The sequence below is a fragment of the Opisthocomus hoazin genome, chromosome 8 (genome assembly GCF_030867145.1).
Source record: "Opisthocomus hoazin isolate bOpiHoa1 chromosome 8, bOpiHoa1.hap1, whole genome shotgun sequence".
NCBI classification, from domain to species: Eukaryota; Metazoa; Chordata; class Aves; order Opisthocomiformes; family Opisthocomidae; genus Opisthocomus; species Opisthocomus hoazin.
Genome location: NC_134421.1, coordinates 64,284,836 through 64,306,996, shown reverse-complemented (window position 1 = coordinate 64,306,996; position 22,161 = coordinate 64,284,836). Strand labels below are relative to the sequence as shown.

Genomic DNA, 22,161 nt, shown 5'->3' with positions numbered 1-22,161 from the left:
ACTGTTCTATACAGTTCAAAATACGCTGAGTCAATTATGATTACCTTTAGATAAACCAGATGAGCTATCTGCAGTCAGGCAATGATTTTTTGTTCATGAGTTTTCTATTCAGCAGAGCAACAGATATTAGGGGTGCTCCAGAGGCCTTCCAACGCTCCAAACTGCCGTAGTAACAAGGCCAGATGGCAGTTCCAGTAAATATGGCTAAAGAAATTACTTTGCCTCCATAGAACCTGCAAAATGAGTGGAAATTCCAAAACAAAACAATATGCAGAAGTAATATCCTAAGTTTTTGCAAACTATATGGTGACAAGACAGAGCTGATTCCTGGAGCGGAAAGTATCTCTGCATGATAAAATGTGTTGAGGGCATAAAAAGTTGTGGGAAAGAACAGTGCATGAATAATTTTTCTTCCAGAACATGCTGTAAATTTTTAATATGTACATTGAGCTGGCAGAATTCCATTTTCAATGCCTCTTCTAACTCCTTAAAATGCCTCCAGCTGTATTCTCCACTTCAGAAGGCTGATGGACTGTCACTCTAGCCACAAAAAGTGCAGGTGGTTTCCGGGAGTCTCACCTAGACGTTCCTAATCTGATGTACTCCTTATTATGCTATTTGTTTTTCAATTACACAGCTGAAATTCTGCTTATCAGGGAACAACAGCTCTAAATCTAAGTCTTTAAGGCGTATTAGAAAGGAACTGCCTTTAGTGAAGTAGTAAGTGTATTTGTTTGCTTGGAGGACAGTTCAGTCAAGTTAGAAATTCATCTTTCTAATCTGTGTTGCCCTTAACATTTCATTGCATGTGGGGAAGGCACTTCTTTTTCTGTCTGTTCTGTGATTCAATGCAAAAACAGGGTAAGGTTCATCTATACAATAAGCTTTCCATTTGCTTCTCTACCCCAAACAAATGTGTGCAACATGAAATCCTCAGCTCTTGCTTTAACAAACTGAAGTGAATTGATAGGGAATATGAGAGAGAATGTTCCAGTCACATCTCAGTTTAACTTTTACCTGACATAATTTTTCAGTTCTTGACCACCATTTGGTAATATCATCTTTCTTTCAGCTTTGTTAAGAAACAAAATTGTATATGTATTTATATATATTATTTTAGCATAGTGTTTCTGACATATTTTTATAATCAAAAGAAGCAATGATCTGTCCAGTTACTCCTTCTCCATGCTTTTTCCTATTACCTCATCTCCGCTTCCAGTTTGCAGAGGATTAAGGAGTAGGAACGTCTGGTTTCACTGACTAAACAGAACTGGGTGTTGGTCAGTCCTTTATTAGACAGAATGTGTGACAAATTTTTGCCCTGAAAATATTTGCTCAGAGGCAAAGTGTCCCTCTGCATGGATAAAATAACACCAGTTATAATGCCATCCACATAAATCGTAGCAAGTTTTTCAACTCAATCTATTTATGGAATTAAATCTGCAATTCTAAATACTAAAAAACTGCTGATTTTTTGCAGTCCTTGGTATCTATAGTTCATGTGAAACTAGTCATTAAGCTGAGTGATGTTTCAACCAACATTAAGAGTTCATGTGTATGAAGTGCTGCCAAGAAAGCAACACAATGTCATAGAATTCTTTACCAGAGGGATTCGTTATATCATCTAGCCCGAATACCCACATTACAGAGTCTCAAATTACTCCCAAACCGTCATCAGTTAGAATAAAGCATTTCAGATTTTGGAATTTAAATATGCATACATTTCAAGAGATATTAAAATGTTACCTAAGGTAGTAATAAGTAGGAAATTAATTAGGTGAGCATTACCCCTACACCCACAGCATACAACAAAGGTGTTGTGTTGCAAACAGGAAAAAGAAAAAGCTGAAGACCCATATCAATGCTAGCCTGAAGAAGTAATTCCTACTGAACCCATGGAGTATCTATGTACTCCTTAGAAAATGAGAATGTACTAGCCAAGCAACACATGAAAAAGATTTTCTACACCAACTCAAATAATAACCAAATCTCCAAATCTGGCTAATCCCCAGTCCTTCCAAAAAAAGACAAACATCCTCTTGTGACACAGAACAAAAAAAGTTCCTTCTGAACGAATGCATATGGTTATGTGAAAATTTAAAGTTCATGAGAGTTAGTTGTGATAATTACCTTAATGAACAGCTGTATATGTGAATCTCAGTAAGGATAATGAAGAAAGGGAAATTCTGTTCGTCCCGTGCTTTGCTAGGAAAGGGATAATGGGTATTGCACGAATAGAAACAAAGGCCAGAAGGGGCCATCAGAATATTTTATGTGGTCAGTCACATACTACTTGGATAATTTCTCCCAGATACTGAATTAAAACTTATTCAAGAAAACATATATTGTCATTTCAAAGAATCCATGTAATGGTAAATCCATTATTTCTCTGTTAAGCTGTCCTAACATTTAATTACTTTAAATGTTAGGAAATCACCACTTTTTCCAGGTTAAATTTATCTAACTTCAACTTCCTGCCATTTAACCTTGATATGCCTTTGATAGCAGAGTTGAAAAGTCTCCCGCTATCTTTTCCACATCTTTTCCACTTGTAAGTATATGCACAAAGATCAAGCCACCTCTTCACTTTTTCTGATAAGCTAAATAAATATAGCTCCTTAAAACTCCTATCACAAGGATTCCTCAGTTATATATGTGTCCTTCCTGTGAACTCTGCAGTATTTTCACATGTTCTAGAAGTGTAGACACCAAAACCAGACATACTACTCAATGGTGTGTATACAGGCAAGGTCACTTCCCTACCACTGTTTGAGATTTCTCTTTTCATAGACTCAAATGTTGAGTTCTTGGCAGAGCATCATAATGAGAAATCTCTTTTTAGCATTTTGCACTTAACCCAAAGTTTTTCTCTAGGGCACAAAGTTATACCAGTTTACACACTTAGTTGAGGCACCTGATTAGAAGTCTCATATGTCAAGGTCAATGAAGAGATCTCTAGAGATGCCTGTCACTGTCTGATGTAACAAGGCATGTGGAATGTCCTAGATCCTGAATGAAGCACCTCAGTATAATGCACGAAAGTAGTCTGACTGAACAAGGATCTGAATCTCCACCTTCTAGGGCATTCTGATATATGTCAGATATAAAATCTCTTCCCTCTTCCAAGATGGACTACTTTGGATATGGTTGTATTAAAAGTCACTTTGTCAGCTTCTAACCTTTAACTCAGCATTCCATAATCTGAACGAATACAGAGCTCTCATTAACCTTTTCTCTTCATTATGTATGCCTCATCACTCTTTTTGTAAATTTTACAAGGAAATAAATCATATGATTGCTTAAAACACTACTAAATTGAAAAATCACCTTTCTATCAAAAACAAAACTTAGCAAAGCCTTCAGTAAAGGAGGATTCATCAATTCATACCTAATAACTACACTTTGATATATGTCAGCAGTTATATTTCTTAATAATTTTACGATGCACATTGTTCCATCAAATAGCTATGTACTAAGCCAAATGCCCTGGGGAAAGCCAAGTATTCTGTATCAGCACAGTTGTTCTTATCAGTCAGTCTTACACATTGTAACAGACAATAGGTTTGTTTGACAGCACTCTCCAACCATAAAATGAGGTGAATGACATTCATTACGTTTGAATGCTGTCTAAATAAGGATATACTTGAAGTTTAAGTTCTATTTGGCAGATTAATAGAGAATATGAATTGTTCAGCCATATGCAATGAATTTTCCATCATATTTAACCTGCCTTTTGCAAGATGAAAGACAGATGGTCAGTAGAGAATGAATTAATAGAGAGGAATAATACTATTATCCTGCAGAGAAAGAAATACTCCACCTGCGTGGTAATTCGATGGGGTAGGTAAAATGTTGCAGTTCTCATCATAATGATTTTTACATTCTGCCACCTTTATTTATGAGAGAAAGTATTTTTCTAAGTGGGGGGACCTGGTGAAGTCTATGACATTGTTTGAGGAGTGGAAGTACTGTTCAATAAGCTGTTAGTCATGAACTAATAACAGCAAATACTGAAAAATGACAGGTTTTAGTTAATATTTTTGCAGGTTTATAAAATGCTTCCTTAATATTCTGTAATATTTAATAAAGTTATGATTGATTATTATTCTTATTTGACTGAGATCTCTCGAGGAAAATTATTCCAGACTAATAAATGAACTAAAAAGCAGTATTACCTGCAGTTCATATGTGCCCTCAAGAGGCAGTGGATTCAATCCTCTGCCGTTTCTTCCAGAGTGGCCCATTTTGGCATGTTTTGTTGAAGCACTGCAAAGGGACTGTTCGCTGTGTAAGGGTCCACACCACGGAGACAGACAGAACTTCCCCAGGGTATCTGCTTTCCTTCTGAAATGCATTCTCTGTTGCATGTAGCTGTTGTCCTCTCCATGCTTAATGCACCTGTTGCTCCATCCGTCATCAAAACCTAGACTGTAAGCTAAAACCATAGAACTGTATCCTCCTTTTTTTTTTTTTCTTATGACCTTTGTCCCCAGTTTTTGTTGCAGCAGTCATTGGATGTGAGGACTTTTATTTGGTATTTGCTCTGGTGTGACTCTCACAATCTCAACACCAGGCTAGCCTGTCAAAATCAAGGAAAAGTGAAAGCCTTGGCTAACAAGGCTCTGTGTAAGACTGTGCACTTCCCCACAGAAACCCCTTCACTTTTGTGTAGCAATTTGGTACTATCTTTAGCTCCTCATTCACCTACTCATAAGACTATTTCTCCATACACAGCTATTCAGACATTTAAATTCTAGAGAACCCTTATGTGGTCCATGGAACTTTTGTACATACTAACTGTCGCACTAGTGCAATATAATCATAATTTATTGTGCTAAAGGTCCTATTCTATTCCATAGGACCCTAAAGAGTTCATGTGTCCAGTTTAAGGTCATACAATGGTGTCCTAAAAGTCTGACCATTCTGAGCTGCTAAGGATAAATGCCTGTGATTCTATATGCAGGGTGGTCGAGGTTTTTTTCCTATTGCCAGAGTATTTTGCACACATTAAATCAGGGAAATATATTACTTCTGTCACTTTAGGCCAGATATTTTGACACAAGTCACAAACTGCTAATCCTTTAGCAAACTCAGACAGCAGTCTGACATAACTCCAGATCTGAAACATCTTTTCACATTGGACCCCAATGTGTCTTAATCATTTAACTGTGGAATAAAAGGCATAGATCTGAAAAATAGGTCTAAATTTTTAGGGAGGATTTAATGTCTCTAACATTTTATACACTCTCATCCTACAGGATGACTGATCTTTTGAGAATGTCACTGGATAGTAAAGAGGATTGAAAACAGATCCTCCGAAGAAATACTACCTCCCAAATAAGCTTGATTACTTCAAATAGCAGAGACCTGGCTATTTTAGCCAGCTCTTTGAGGACTCTATTCCTAACATTGTATTCCCATTTGACTTGGAACATAAAGTTGAGTGAATATGGAAGTTGTAATTTTAAAAGCTAGTAATCCTCTGACAAGCAGAGCAATTTTTTGCCAGTGCTTAGATGCTTTTGAAAATTAGTGTTTTTGATTTTTTGAAGAAGATCTCACATCATGAAATGAAAGGTTCTTTCACTGTTGGAGCATCCTTATGTTACTCGCCCATATATCTGCATGCCTGTGTTATGTTGACTTAAATAGGCCAGTAGGTTGCAATACAGACTTATTAGTAGTATTATAAGCGTATGGAGAACAGGTTCCTTTATACAAACTCCATGATATTAATTCATTTTTAACTGATTTTAGATTTTTAATTTCTTAAATGACTTTGTTGGATTTACATCAGTTAGTCACCTACCTAACATTTGGAAGTATAGTTATCAGACATTGCTAATACACATTTTTCTGAGCACCAAAATTTAGTCTGCTTAAATGCAAAAGGCTATATGAAGTGAAACATATTTTCAGGCCTGACCCAGTATGTTATTTTCTTTTATTATGCAAAGACAATGTATTGTACTGTATATCTCTTTTACCAAGTGCCTTCTTGATGAGGCAAGTATACAGATTAAATAGGTCATGGAGTTAAGAGTTCATTTTGGAGACTTATATTTGAATTATATTTTTTGCTGATTTACACAGATGTTCTGTGATTTTTCAGATTTTTTTTTTTAATGGGAAAGTCAAGGTTCATCCTTCCTAAAAGAAGCCTCTGCATATTGTATTCAGAGTGTCTTTCTATGCCAAAATAAAAATGTAAGAAGAAGTGAGTATCTAAGAAAAAAGAAAAGAGATGAAAAAGTATTTTAAGAATATATGGAGGAAAAGAATATTTGGAATAAAAGTCACGTGAATTTATACTAAAAGCATAGTGCAAAAGAGAATGGAAATCAAGATGAGGTTCATTCTGTGCACTGCACTTCACTTTCTGTTGTGGTCAAAGAATTTCTCTGGATTCACTCAGCATTCACTTTGTCCCATGAGGAAAAAAAACAGACACACCAGTGAAATGATCTAGAAATCTTATTTTTGATTCATTTTGAAAGAAGTTCTTTGGTTCCTCGCGTTAGGTTGTGTGAGGTTGCAAGTGTACATATGGATGTGCCAAATGCCAGACTTTAAAGGTGCAATGTTAAGATTAAACCAGGCTTAAAATTATATGAAAAATTCAAAAGTACATATGGGCTACAAATATCTCTTTGTTTAGAAACAGATCACCTGCTATGTTAAATATCTTGGAATTTTATTTTCTACAGAATGAAGTCTGTTGCCCTCTCGGACATTTCATAAGTTACATTCGTTTCCATGGCTCTAAACACTGTCAGTAAAGCTGCAGTAATATCCCACTGTCTGACTGACTTGGTGAAGTTTTTAAACCATGGTTTTCCCCATGTGTTACTTTAGTGGTTTGTTACTTTCCTTTTGAGATAGTATAAGGAAAAAAATAAGAGTACATGGAACCACCAAACCCAAGAACAATATCCCCCATTTCAGGAGAAGGGTCTTGGTGTCATTCTCATAAAAAGCAAGGGCAAAATTGCAATGGACTTCAATGGAAGCACTCTGTGAGAGGATGTAACCCTGCAAGTGAAAATTAACCTCACAGCTTTTGTACAGAGGTTTGAGGAAAGCTTCTGAACATTCTGTCTTCAGAGCCAGGATGTGAACATTCCCTTGGCAGCCCTTTCCCTGCCATACCCTCTCCATTTGCAGGTCTCCCTCCTGCTCTGGGCTTCAGTCTCCAGTGCTGACGACCCTTCTTGAAAGCCCACTTCACCAGGCCGCTCCGCCATCCAGTCCACTGGGATGTCCTTTCCCTGTGGAGTTAGTGTGTTCCAGTCTGTCTCACCCCTTCCCAACAGTGTCCTTGCTCAAACAAGGCACTATATGATCAAATAAGGTGAATCTTTGATATTTACACTCCCTTTTTGGATGCTATAGAAAATACTTGAACAGAGAAGAGTGCATCATAGAACACTAGCACCACACGGCTTTATCATGTTTTTTAAAAGAACGTTTCTCATAGTTTTGTACAAGCAATGCATATCCGTTTTACCGTTTCCCATTCAATGCAGCTTGCATATGAACCTTCTTATTCATAGTTATCTTTAAAAAAGTCTCAAATTTATGACCCCTACTAAATGAAATGCAACATACTGCTCTTGCATGTAATGTCATTCTTACTGTAAGGTTGAATAACTGTGAAATCATCAGTGCTAAGAATGAAATTTGTCCAGTAAGTTACAATGAGTAGTATAGCCAGTGTTAAAAAATATATATTCGCAAAAATCTGCAGTCTCTCCCCACAATACTTTAAACATGATTTACCATCCCACAATGTAGGTAACACGCACTTCTTAAAAAAAACCCACAAAAATAAAAACGAAACCAAAAAAAGCCAACACCCCAAAAAAACTCCAAAATAACCAAAGAAAGTACCAACCACATAAAGGTACAGGTCTCATGGAGAACAGACCTTGGCTATACTCTTGGAGTATACGCATATACAGTTAAGTATGAAATTAAAGATTTAGATATGGTTTAAATTTCCTTTTAAAAAATGCCAGCATGACATGTTTTACTTTTTTGTTACCTGGAAAATAATAAAAATTTAAAGTAAAAATAATCCCCTTGCAGAAAATCAAATTATTTTTTCTCATGAAAATACTATCTTAGAAAAACCCAACCAATGCCTCTATACTTTTAAATTCCTGGTTTAATGGAAAGATACAGCCATTGTATTAACATTGACAATAGGCTTTAGGTACTTTCTGAATAGGGATGGAAGTAAGCATACTTTTTAAATTAATAACATATGTAAATGCTGTCTTGAACCAGAGTAAAACACCACCCGGCATTAGAGAAAGATATTTTCTGCAACAAAAGTTAAATGCAGTCTTTAAGTTTTAATGGCTCCGATTGACCTTTTCTTTCATTATTATTTGTAGCTTACATTATTCTTCATTGTCTAAAATTATAAATTCATAACAAGTTAATGGCAAAATGTTTGATGCCCTTGCAAATATCTTCTACTTCTTTTTAAACAACATTATTATTTTAATAATTGAAAGTGCATTATGTTTCCTGAGTCACAGGTATCATAAATCAAACCCACAACCTCATTTCTTTCACCAACCTAGATGCAGAAATCTGTAATTCCACTCCCAGCCCTCCACAAGTGTTTTTGCATAATTTTTACCCTAACCACTGAAAAGTTCCTGTAAAATAATTTGCAATGTTGAATTGCAGTGTTGGATAATCTGCGAGGAAACTGTCAGTGTTCTTCTGACTTTTCCCAAGGGATTCCAATGTCATAAACAGCAAGGAGGGTTAGTATTATGGTATTAGCCTTCAAAGCTGACTGTTAATGTGCAATGCTTATTTCATTTAAACTGGCATCCCATGGAAGCTGACACACCTAGCGCTTGATCTTCCGTTGCTTACCCCAGTGATGGGAATAACATATCGCAACCATAGAATATTTGGCATGCTGTTCTAGAAGGTGAAGGTGGAAAATCTCTCTTGGAGGAATCATTGCTCACATTTTCAGTGACTTTTCAGACAGTTACGTGCATGTGCAAGCATTTATGAGATACACATCCTGCTTTATATCAAAACTGATGGAATCCACTTAAATACTTCCCCAAGTTGCACTGAAATCCAAATTTTTGTCTACCTTCACTGTTAGCATTACATTATATATTTAAGCTACAATCCTTCCTCAGAAATTCCAGCTGTTAAAATGTAGATAATGAAAGGATACCATGCATACTGCTTAACATTTTATTTCCATGGTCATGTAGTTAGCTATTTTAAACACATTCCTGTCACGAATGTTAAAAGAGCTAGGTTTATCTTCACCAATTATTTAATTCAGTTTCTCAGGGGAATGGTTAACTACGTTAGTAGCTTTTTCTTTGTAATACTATAATTTGATGTACAGTGACATAAAATTGTTCCATGTCATCCAGAAGATTTCCCTACCACCGAAGTCTCCCTGATCTGAATATTAGTGACATTCTACCAGGGGAAGACCTGAATATGAAGTGTGGTTTGTTGATGCCCTAATGTAATCATGTCTTGCCCTATAGCACAAAATCTTTCAGTTTCTATTCCCTATGTAAGATGAAATATGAGCCATACATTATAAAACATGAAGTATGGATAATACCACCTCTTCAGGTATTGTTTTGAAATAACTTTGTTTCCATACCTGATCACTCTACCTGAATATTTTTTTTTCTGTAGTCAGTTTTAAATTTGTCACTTTTTCTTTTCGTAGACAAGTCATTTTTTATTTTACTGTGGGGAAATGTGAAGAGAAAGCATTAACATTAGAAAAATCTATTAATTTTTAACTCTCAATTTGTTTCTCCATTTACTTCTACAACTTTTTCTCTAAAAATTGTGTTTTGTTTCCTTTACTGAATGAAGTCATTGACAAATAGTTTAGTTGTTATCATAGAAGAGAATTTTTTTCACAAGTAACTATTTTTAATACCTGATTAGAGAATAAATAGCAGACATTCAAATTGTTTTTAGAAATATTTCCTTTAGATCATATTTTAAGGAAATTATGACTCTCTAGTTCTTTTGTGCAGTTTCAGAAGGCTTTTCTTTCCCTTACTGAGTTCATCTTACTCTTTTTTTTTTTACTGTTGACCCAAAATGTTATGGTATTTAGTTTCGAAAAATATCTGGCATGTGGTGTTTGAAAAGTACAGAATGGGGCTGAGATTTCCACACACAGAGAAATATTTCTTCATTGTTTGACATTTACCCAACAGCAGAGGGAGAACAGTTACTACTGATGTGCAACTGAAGCTGATACAGCAGAAAATAATATTCCTGCACCACCAGCCTCTACCCAGGATGATAATTTTCTGCTGCATCAGCTTTAACATCAGGCACTAATGTGCCAGGGTTAGGCCAACACAGGAGCTTCTGGAGAGGTGAGATTTTGAATGTCTTGTTACCTCTTAAGTTTTGGGACCATTGCTTAAAAATTTTATGTGGTTTTTGCTTCCTATTTTTATTTTGGGGTGGCTTTATCACTTCAAGTAGAAAAGAAACAGATGTCTTATTTTTCCAGAACCACATTCCGAGTTACATCCCATTTTTATGGAAACTTACTAACTAATAGGAATCTTACTTTTTGATGAGAAGTTGCAGCAAAATGTCATGTATTATTAAGACTGATGGGAATGGAAGACAGGTACACCAATTTGTCTGCTCTGGGGATTAAGGAGTGACTAATGCTGTGAAGGGGAGGGGCTTGTGACAAATGCAAGGTTAACTGTTTTAAATGAAATGCATAGAAATATTCAATTATTCATCAATGAGTGGGAACTATCAGCTCTACAACTTTCCAACTTTACTTCTATGTTTTTTCTTTCAGTCCTTTTGAAACATTATTTATCATTATTGTTATCTTACCAGTTTTCCATCCCCTGAAATTGTCAGTATCTCTTTTGCTTCTTTGCTCCTTGTCTTTTTACTTTTTCTTCAGGAGAGGATAACTGTCATGAGTGGAGCTACCTGAGGAGAACATTAGTTTTTCTTTGGGGGCAATAGCACTTGCTGGGGAAGCAAGAGATTTGTAGGATTTGTAGGTTGGAAGGGTGGACATAGATGAGTGATCTGGAGGAGAATGGGGAATGTAGCATTCCAGAGAGCAGACCCGTAATCAGATTTCTGTATCTCTCAAAAGCAAAACTTTCTAGGGACTGAGCTGCATATGCTACAACTCCCCAAACCTACATGTATGTAACCAACTGCAGAAAAAAGAACTTGCTATAATGACATGAGGACTAAAAGGACTACATATACTTAAATAACGGCTACTGGGACACCATTTTGTCTAGTCTAGATAAATTGAACTTTTTTCTGAGCAGATGTTGAGTTATTCTAATAATCACCTGAAAAGTCAGGTCTAATAAAAATTGATTTTTATGGTTAAAAATCTCTTGGACTTCATAGAGAATGTTTGCTCTAAGGGAGAGATCCATGTAGATCGTTCTCAAAATTGTGTGGGATTTGGGGTCCTGTCACATGTAATTTTATGCATCACTAAACTTTTGCCTTAGTATATTAGCAACGTGAACCTGAGGTTAGTTTACTGAACAGGCATGTTGCCTTTACCCAATATGTTGATATAATCTATATTTCAATAGACTTTTGAGTAAAACTGTTACACAGAACTGGAACTGCTACACTGTTGAAATGTTACTTGTCACACACTTGATGGCTAGGTAGTATATTTTTTTATGAAGCTTTTGTAGCTTTCTCTTTATTTGCCCTTTTATTCTCCGCCCATCCCCATATTTTGTGGTAAGCTTTTTTAATAATACATAAATTAAAAAATACTGTGCTCTCACTTTCTGTTTTAATCAGATATTAATGTGTTCTTTTGAGAAAGCTCGGACAAAAGCAGCACTGCAAATGAAAATTTAAATTTTAAATTCTTTCTCAGCCTTTAAAGCCTTGTACAGAGAAATTAAACAAAGTTGCCAATATTTTTTTATGTACTGATATTTTGTTAAATCCACTGCAGAAATCACATCTGCTCTGAAAACCGTAACTGGGGATTCACTCCTAAACATACTTTTATGAAGAAGACACATAAACATCTCAAAGCTACCAAGAGCAGATAACACAGCATGATATATTTAACAGCTACTGGCAAAAAATGTTTAAAGAGGGAAAACACATTCCATGACTGGATATCTATTTAATGTATAAATAATTTGGAGAAAAGATAGAGGAATCTTCACTCCCTACTCCCACAGAAATGCAGTAAGTGCAAATTTAGTGCATATTTTACTGATTATTTTCAGGCAGTTCACACACAAACATGATTAGTGGAAACCCACAGAATTTCTACCAGTACCTTAGTGAGCAAACATAAATGTGTTTTCTCCCTAACGAAGACATTCCATTACAAAGATATAACAAAGTCAAAGCTGGTCTCTAAGAACTATTTTTCTTTGTCTGTAGGGTTTATGCTGTTTTATGTGATTTCTCTTTTTAAGGATCATCTGTTTCATCTGGAATCGCACAAATTTGACAGAGGACGAGGCAGGTGCCCTTTTGACCCCAGTTCTTCCTTCACCTCCATCTTAATTGGTAATGATCTTTATGTCACAAGCTTCATAGTCCTGTCAATCTGTCATTCCGAGTCTCTTTCTTCAGCACACCGAAGTGTTGTCAGTCTTCCATTGCAGCCTTCCACATGTCAGACTTAATCCTCATGGTGCTGCCCACGTTAATATTACATCCCAGGCATCATTAGCTCCAGCAAGGGTGTCTCACTGTCGTGAGTAGATGTTATTTGACACATGCCAGCCTGAAGAGGTAACTGATTGTTGTGTAATTTTGGAAACAATAATTTCCTGCTTTACTTCAAAGTAAAGCAATATGTCTAGCCTAGACTTTAACATGACAGAGTCAAATGCATAAAATTTACTATTTTTCATCTACTGAGAAGTAATCTGAGTAACAAGCATCTCATAAAAATGTGAATTTAACTTTTCATATCAAGCGTTCATTGTTTACATAAATTACAGCTTTTGGGATTAAAATAGATTTTTTGTCAAAGCTGCCTTTTAACAAAACTATTCAAAGTTGGTGATTCTCCGTTAGGAGAGATGATCTTGTACTCGGCAATTACAAAAATGGAATTCAGTACAAGTCCTGCAGTGCTAGAAAGCTGTGTTGAGATAGTGCTCCTCTGTGCCTTGCTGGTGAGTATATCACTGTAGGACTGGGACCTTTGAAGTTGTAGTATAGAAAACCATAAGTTTTATCCTCTATAATGTTTTCCTGAAAACATTTTGTGAGATCAAGCAAACACTGTCTTGGCAATATTATAGTACATTGACTAAAAATAGAGTGGAACTGCAGGCAAAGGGTGAAAGCTAGATGCACTTAGGGGGTAACACAGTTATTTCTGGTTTTAGAAAACATAAATAAGACTAAAACTGAGCTTTAAAATGGAAAAGTCATTAAAAGAAAGAAACAGAAAAAAGAGGCCAAAGTTCAAATAAATTTTTAACTTTTCAGAGACAAAGAAGCTAGAGAATTTTAGAGCTCTTTGATATTTACATTTGATTTCATAACTTAAAATCAAACAGCTAAACTCTCTGATTATGAAGTAAAATGATATAGCTCATCCATGGTAGTGAGGAAGTACTGTTCATGAGTGTCAGATGTATTTTTGCATGCTAGGTTTATTTGTTCCTTTACATTAACAAATTACTTACAAGAAGAATCTTCACCAGTAAAGCCAAATCTTTCAAATTGTAGCAATTAATCAAAATACTGTTCATTTCCATCAAAAAAACCACAGCTCAAATTCTTATGAGTTAGAAGGTTAAGAATTCATGAAAGAATCAGAAAAAAATATTGTATTTTGATTGAGCTTCCAAAATCCATGAAGTACAGATTGCTATGCTTTTCTTCCACACTTATTTGTAAATTGTTGCCACAGTTTTTAACAGATTCCAGTCTTAGCTCAGCCTGGGAACAAAGACTTATCCCACGGAATTTGCTGTAGTCCTGAAACTTCATGGTGTATTCTTGAAGTCCTTCTCAGCCTGTCTGCAGACAGAACTAAGTAAATATATTAACCTAATCATGTTCCTAATGTGAGATCAATGTGAAATTTATGTGCTGAAATGGAAACCAGATTGTCCCACAGAGCACTTCAAGACTAATGGTTAGTCCCTGTGTTTCTGGCCTATTGATTAGTTCGCCTGGATTATGCAAGGTCCTATGGATCCTTACAGTTTTATTTGAAAGAGAAATCCATTAAAAAATTCCTTCCCTTGTAAATGTTAATCAGAATCTTGGACATCCACTGATAAAGACCTACAAAATCAATGTTGTAAAGCTAATAATTCTATAACGTGACAAGATTAACAGGAGAAAATATATTTTTATCAGATCCTTGATACAACACCAAAAAACAGACAAACATTCATCCCTTCACTGAAACTAATACGACCTGAGAAAGGTATTTAGAAGCTGTTTTTCTAGGTCTCCATTGGAAATTCTATAATTTCAAATGATCACAGAATTCTATTTTAAAAGCATAACAAAATTCTTCAAAGACTATATGATTTTTCTTACACTTTTATTTTTTTTATACTATTGGAATTAAACACTTAGGAAAAATATGCTAAAGAACTTTGTATTTCCATATATTCAACTATATTCTACCAACTTCTACTAACCAGAGACAAACAGAATATACAGAATTAATGCTGCCCCTTAGACTCCAGAATGTGCATCCTTTATGTCTGTAGATATCTATTTGAGAAGGGTAGAAGGCATAGATGTAAACATGGTAAATATTAAAAAATCTTTTAAAAGACGCTTGAGAATGACGTCTCATGTCAAGGATGCTCCTTCATTCAGCCAAGCCCCGATTCCAGCTCATGGTGACCATGACGGAAGGTGACAACTACACCATCCAGGACTGGTCTTCCAGTCTGTCCTCCAAGGCTTATGTTCCTTTCTTCTTCGTGCACTCCAATTTTCTTAGAAAATGAAATCCTCTCCTGGTATGGAGTCAGCATACCCTTGGAGGCTGCACTCCAGAGCTGCCTCCACTCTTATGTAGATTCAGCCAATGTGTGTGTCCTTGAAAAGGTTTTATGCAAACCCATTAGCAAAAGCAGCATCATCTTCTTCCTAATGAAACAATTCAAAACCTGCTTCCAGCTCCCCAACTCGCATCAACACAGCAGCCTACGCTGGTGTGGCTATTGACAAAGAGTAACACTTAGAATAACAAGGAAACTTTACGTACCTCTGATAAAATTTTAAAAGCTTTTAAAACCTGAATCTTGAAAGATCATTTGCACCATCACTAATTAGAACCAGATTTAGCTAGACGAATTTAGGAAGAAAGAGAATCTCTTGTTCTATATCTCTTCATGTATTTCAACACGTCAGTTAAAATACCCACTCCAAGAAAGCAATATTTCGTGACTTGGCTTTAAAACTAAATATCCATGTTGCCATAAGTTTTATTACAGGTTATCTGACCCAGTGATAAAGTAGCTAGTGATGAATTCCTCAATTTATGAACAATTAACTTTTAGTAATTTGTCAGCATCAGGAAACAGACTAGATGTTGGATGGCAGACAGGCTGAATAAAATATATATGTTTAGACAAACAGCATATAATATTTTTAGACTTTTATTTCTAATGAATTCTCCCATCTGCTTTCAATAGCCATAAGTATTTTTGGTATCAGATCTTGCACACTGATTAACTTAGATCACCCTAGCTCTTGAAAGCTGAGAAATTAGTTTATGTCTATGTTTTGGTACCTGCAATATATCACGAGCAAGTGGTGAAAAACCTAAATTACATTTGAATATGTGTTTCTATCCAGGGAATCAATTCTGAGAATATTTTCTGGTTTTATGGTTTTAAAACAGTTTCATGTATATATGTGTTCTCTTATACTTTAGACAATGAACTAAAATAAATAAATTTACTCTCAAAACAGAGCACTAAATACCTGAGTGACAGACAGAAAATACAAACTTACAGAGGAAGTTTACCAGCTAAGCAATAGCTAGTTTGAGTTTGGTTTTTTCCTGCTGTGAGAAGAATCATTTGCTAAAAACATGAATTGGTATCCTAATTTTAGTTGCTTTGTGAGTAATAACTGGCTGACAGCCAAAGAAATGTATGAAGGGTGCTGCTTATGTTCTACTCATCATGTTCTACTCCTTTATTCATAACAGATCTGGTCCACTTTCTGATAAGTGATATAATGGGAATTTTAAAAGGACTACTGATGAATAATATTTTATGTTTGCATTACCTTCCAGTTTGAAGCAGGTACACAAAATACATCAATAACAAATGAAAGAAACCCACTTTTAAGGTGGCAGCAGCTTATTTTTAGAAATCCTTTGTATATATTAAGTTTTTAAAATCAAATCACATACTTCAATCTATTTTACTTTAAGGGTTATCATGCAAGAACTCTTGGATTTAGAAGACAGTTTTGTATTTGATTTTATGAATATTTTGCTCTGAGAAAAGAGCAAAAAATAAAGATGTCTTTTAAGAGGTCCAAACTGAACTTTGAGGTATTTGTTTGCTTGAAAAGAATGCTAGCTAAAAAGTAAACATGTATCACTTGAGCTAAAACTGGTTTTCAGATCCGCGGGATTTTTTTGTTTATTTACATAAGGAAAGAAGAAAGTTTCAATTCTTGTTTTAGAGCTTTAACCAGGCTGTGTTAAAACTTAAATTTTAGCAATTAATTTGTTAAATACATGTGAAACTGAGGTTAGACTGGAAGAGGGGAGGAGTGGTGAAGGTCTGTGGAATTGCTTAGTTGATTTTCACTGAAAGATATTGGTTATTCAGTGTGAGGTACTGAAGTATAAAACCCTGCAACCAAGACAGGAGTAAGGTGATATGTAGCAGTAGCATTCAATAGAGGAGAAAAGAGTAGAAAACTTGCCAGGAATCTTCAAACCTCAGCCTCAGGGTGTCTCTAAATCTAGAATTAGTCAGCACCTGTAAAAATTCAGCAGTGTTCAGAATTTTTAACATGGATTTAAAAGATGTGCAAAAGACTGTTGAAGAGGAAAAGAGATCATCAATGTCAAAAGTGCAAAAGATCTCAGAGTTACAGTGCATGTTCTTGTGCTGAGATCTTTCCTGGTCACACTCATCAGTACTGTCTCATCGCTTTCCTTAGGCAAGGTGACCTGTCTGCTCACACTTGACACTTGGAATATGTTTAGTTTAGTAACATTTCAGGGTAAAAATCAGATTCAGTTTCTATATCTGTACAATATATTTTGTTTAACAATATCTATCCAAGTCAGGAACTTCAATTTTCTCCCCTCAAGATCTCATGGCTAAAATCACTGACACCTACCTCGGTAAATGGTAGAATGCCTTACCAGCAGCTTAGTTACATATACTGACATTTTATACCTATGTCAAACAGAATGAATAGGCTTCATATCCAACTTCTGAACATCTGGACTTACGAATGTCAGTCCTGATCACCAGTAATATGTGACCAATCATTTACTCTGCACCGATGCATTTTCCAAGATTCACTAGTGTTAAAAGGATAAAAAGCTCCATGTTTTGTATTACCAATCAACATAATTAAAAAATCCAAGCAGCCACTCTGAGATACTTTTCCAGTGGAATTCTTATAGGGGGATTTATGACTAATGTAAGTCATTAATTAGGGCTGTGAAGATTGTTTGGAACATTGTTCAGACACCTGCAAATTCTGTTGTTTAAGCCACTCTGTTGTTTGAAATATAACACTCTCTGTTAGTTTTGAGTAACTTTCACTGCTACTGATGCTATAATTAATACTTACTTTTCGTTTCACTTGCCAATATTTTACACTAAATCATGACCATGTATTTTACAAGACAATATACATTTTTTATATGGTGAAGCCTAAGGCAAAACTATGCTCAGCTCAGACTCAGCAGCGGATTCTGAACCAGCCCCAGCTGACAAACTATAAACTTATAAGAATCATTATTCAGGCTTACGATATCATTCAATTCATACATATCTCTCAAAAAAAAAAAAAAAATTGTGCTCTGAGGGTGACCAACGAGCAAAACTCTTACTTTTGCTATAATCCTTTATAAATGCCAGCAAATGTTATTTGAATGGATCAGTCGTTTGTTTTGATTAGGGGGTAGGAAGCTGTGTCACTGAAACCTCCACTCAGATTAGCCATGAACTGGAAATAATATATTTCCGTCTTCTCGTGCAGTTTAATTCCTGCTGTGTTGTTTTCTGACATAAGGATGCCACCTAGTGACGATAACTGTCTGCTTCTTAAATTGGGCCTAAAAAATTTCCCATCTCCGTCCACAAGGATATGAAATGTATTATTCTTAATACTTGATCAGTTATGGGGAATTGCCTCCATGCATAACTAAAAAGTAGAATTATTGCTGGCATTTCACTAAAGTAAAATACATCCAATATCACACTTTTAGATGGGTCATATAGAGATAGGCTGGATTTTTGAACATATGTATGATCCAGTTGTACCCAACTACATGTAGATTTTCAAGAGTTATTGGAAATGTTATTATTTCTGTTTTCCTATGCTTGATTTGTTTGTGAATGCCACCTAAACACTTTGAAAATGGGACCCAATTTCTGTTCCCATGAATTTTTCAGGAAATATCACCGGTTGTGCAGGATGGATAAGACCTCACTTTGGGGAATATTTTAAGGGTATGAAAACAAGTTATTGCTGGATCAGAGAAAAATAGGCTCTGCTCTGTCCAATGAATACCTAAGCCACTCAGCCAGCAATTTATACCCAAACTGTAGTGATTTCAGGTAAAGTTGAACATCTCCACCAGACTGACTTGAAAACCCCTTCAGCCTATTAAAATGTGCTTGTTTATAGAAATCACTTCTAAGGTGGCAAGTATAGCTTCTTATCTCTCCAGCTGGGGAGATCACTGCATCCAGCCCTCCAGTATTTTCAGTATATGCTTCTCTAATGACTCTTTTTTTCAGTCATGTTTTGCACAAAGCCAAATCTGATAACTACTCTCAGGAAAAATTCCCCTGTTTGAGGTCTAATCTATGGATTTAGGTATGGTTTAGCCTTGAGCTGTATCCATGCAGTGTAGCCCAAACCAGTGGCTTGGTGCAGCTATCACTAATCTTTTCCTTTGCACTGCATCCCCTGAAATCTGCTGCTACATTTTCATCCCATTTTCTGGCTCCTGCTATTTCTGGCTCCTCATAAACCCAACATGTCTATTCTAGTTCTGGGACCAAGCAATTTGCTGCCTCTCATTAACAAGACTGGGGCACGTCTGGAAGTGCTCAGAAGAAAAACACTGGTCAGAGTCATTGTACTGGTGAAGATTTAGGTGCCAACAAAGGGTAGGTGCCTCTAGCGCCAGGCACTAAGTGAATAACAGTGAGATATTTGGATTTGAGTGCCTGATGTGCCAGACGTTTTTGTGGCAGATGTGGTTAGATGTTATTTTAATACTTTCATGTTTTGTGTGTGAATCTACCCTGAAGTGATTAAGTCAGTACTGAAAATGAGGCCAAGCCCACGAAAGTAGTTTAAAATTCTTGTCCTCATGCTGTTTCAACTGTAAATGTTGCAGTGCTGGTAGGAACAATGTTCATACGCTCTCTAGACCATATGTAAATTACTGACTCACCTTCTCACCTGAATCTGAGCGATGAGCCATGTTTATAATGCAGTTCCTATCATATGCAATGAAATTAACAAGTAGAGCATTATCAATTTTTTTTTAATTATTTCTGGTTTTTAATGTATGATCTGCAGGTGGTGAACTTTTTACTGGTCTCTACAGTGACTACTGGGGGAGAGATGCTGCTCTATTTCGCACCATGAATCGCATGGCCCATCTCCGAACTGAACCTGATAGTGAGCGCCTGTTGAAAGGTATGGGAAGGAGGAGAAGAAAGAACCAAGGGTGTTTCAGATGACTAGGCAATTTCTGTTTAAGCAGAAATTAAAAAGAATTGTTCATACATATGTATATCGATTTGCAGATGAACTTGTTTAAACTGTGTTTTTTCCATGAAATTTTTCATCAGCCCCCTACCAGCATGAATATACTGAAATCTTTGCTTTGTTGCATATTGGATTTAACAAGAGGAACTTTTAAAACCTTCATTTTTCACCTTTAAAATTGCTTTTAATTTTTATTCTGAATATTCTATATGATTCCTTGATATGCTGGATATAATTAAAGTAATATTTTAAAATTTTTTATTTAATTAATAAGCACTTCTAATTAGAACACAGTACTCTTTTTTCTAGGTGAAATTATTTTGTCTTTATGTTGCAATAAAACAACTCAATCTTTGACAAGTTGTGCAGTAAAGAGGTGTCATCCAATAATGTGAAATAACAAACATATGATGATCACACAGTTAAAAGAAACAAAAAGCTAAAGCAGGTAATTTTAAAGAAGAAAACTAAAATATTCCTCAACAAAAATACTAAGAAAAAATCACATTCAGGGAAATTTAGAAATTGTTTCTTATTCTTCATAATGAAATGTAATTCAATTCCAAAGTGCTAAAGTTTCTGCAAAATAAAGAATCTTGATTCGTTGTGCTTCAAATGTGTTGAAATAGTTCATCACAACTTTGACACAATTACCGCTAAAGTTTGGCAGAAAAGAGTCAAGAATTGCCTGTTATGGTGATTCGTATGGTTAGCATCCTCTTTTCAGCGAAAACACATAGAAGTTTTTTCTCTCAAAGTTCAAAGCAACTTTCTCCTGAGTCAGAAGAGAGAAAATAGTTCTGCTACATATTTCTTTCCACATGGCTCTGACCGCCGACTTGCATTAAATTAATTTTTTTTTTAATAATATATGTTTAGAACATGCTTAGATATGCTTTAAGTCCAGTACTTAGAGCATTGCTGAACTGATTGTTTAGACTGGCTACATATGAGTAACAACAATCAGGTGGGTGTTCGCAGTAGGCAAGTCAAGTTTTCTTCTGTCTGTAAGATTTCATAATTTTAAATACAGACTTCTCTGAATTCTGGCCTCAAACTTGGATTTTCATTTTATCTGTACTTGAAATTTAAATTTGCAGAAAAGGAATATTTTTAAATACATGTTAAAAAAAAATCAGAAAATTAGCAAGTGCTGTATCAATGTCTTAAAATGCAATGACTCCTTACATATAGAACAGGAAGAAGATATTTACATTACCCACTGCTTCTTAAAAAATCATACTAATTGCGTGAATGTCATTCTCTTTCAACGAAATTGCGAAAACTTTGTTAGAATTCAGTGAGAAGAAATAATTCACAGCTTAGTTTGATGTGGGGTTAAAAGTTATACAGGCACGGACTGAAGTTTTAACTTAGGTTTCAGCTTCGCAGGAAAACGTCAAAACAGGAGAAATTTAGAAGGTTTTTATTTCGTGACATAGATACACAATGCATCTTCTGTCTATGAAGATATATGTTCATACAACATCTATTAAGTGAACTACCAAAGCTTTTTTGTCATCTAACAGGCTATTTGTCCAAAGTTGATGTTCCTACACCTGGTTTGTATGGGATCAGAGACAGTTATGTGAATATTAGTTCCAGGTTTTAGCCTAATCCAAATTAAAATATATAAAGCCCAGAGAATGGGACTGGAAAAAGGTCTTTTTCTTGCACACATACAAAGGAATATTGATTTGCAAATTGGAGTTATGAAAATATTTTTGTATTAATGCATTCCACATGTTCTATAGATACCCACATACAAAAGAAATATTTTTTTTCCTATATCTATCACCCCATTGCCCTTAGGTAGCTCTCTGACTAACAGATCCTGGAGTCTTTAATTTTATTTGTTTCTTTTCTACCAGCTGATTGAAAGTATTGAAAAAAATAAGAGAAGGTGTTAATAAACTTGAATTCAACTAGTTTATGCTTTTTTTTAAAGAACCAAAATTTGTTGGCTCATACATGATTCCTGACAATGAAGACCACGATGATAACAAAGTATACTTCTTCTTTACTGAAAAGGCATTAGAGGCTGAGACAAGCACTCATGCCATATACACCAGAGTGGGACGCGTATGTGCGGTAAGATCCTCTTTCCAGTTCCTCAGATAAATGAGGAAAAAGCATGCTCCTTTCTTTGGTCCTTCTCCCTCAAGCAAATGT

The 22,161-nt window shown here is 35.5% G+C and overlaps 1 protein-coding gene across 1 annotated transcript in view; it reads left to right on the top strand.

The window, feature by feature from the left end:
- The window catches only part of SEMA3E (semaphorin 3E), a 151,511-nt gene that overhangs the window by 97,812 nt on the left and 31,538 nt on the right, over positions 1–22,161 (top strand). The window contains exons 5-7 of the mRNA XM_009943572.2: positions 12,483–12,576; positions 19,798–19,917; positions 21,938–22,080. Of these exons, the coding sequence (XP_009941874.2) occupies positions 12,483–12,576; positions 19,798–19,917; positions 21,938–22,080 (357 nt within the window). The remainder of the gene's footprint in view (positions 1–12,482; positions 12,577–19,797; positions 19,918–21,937; positions 22,081–22,161) is intronic.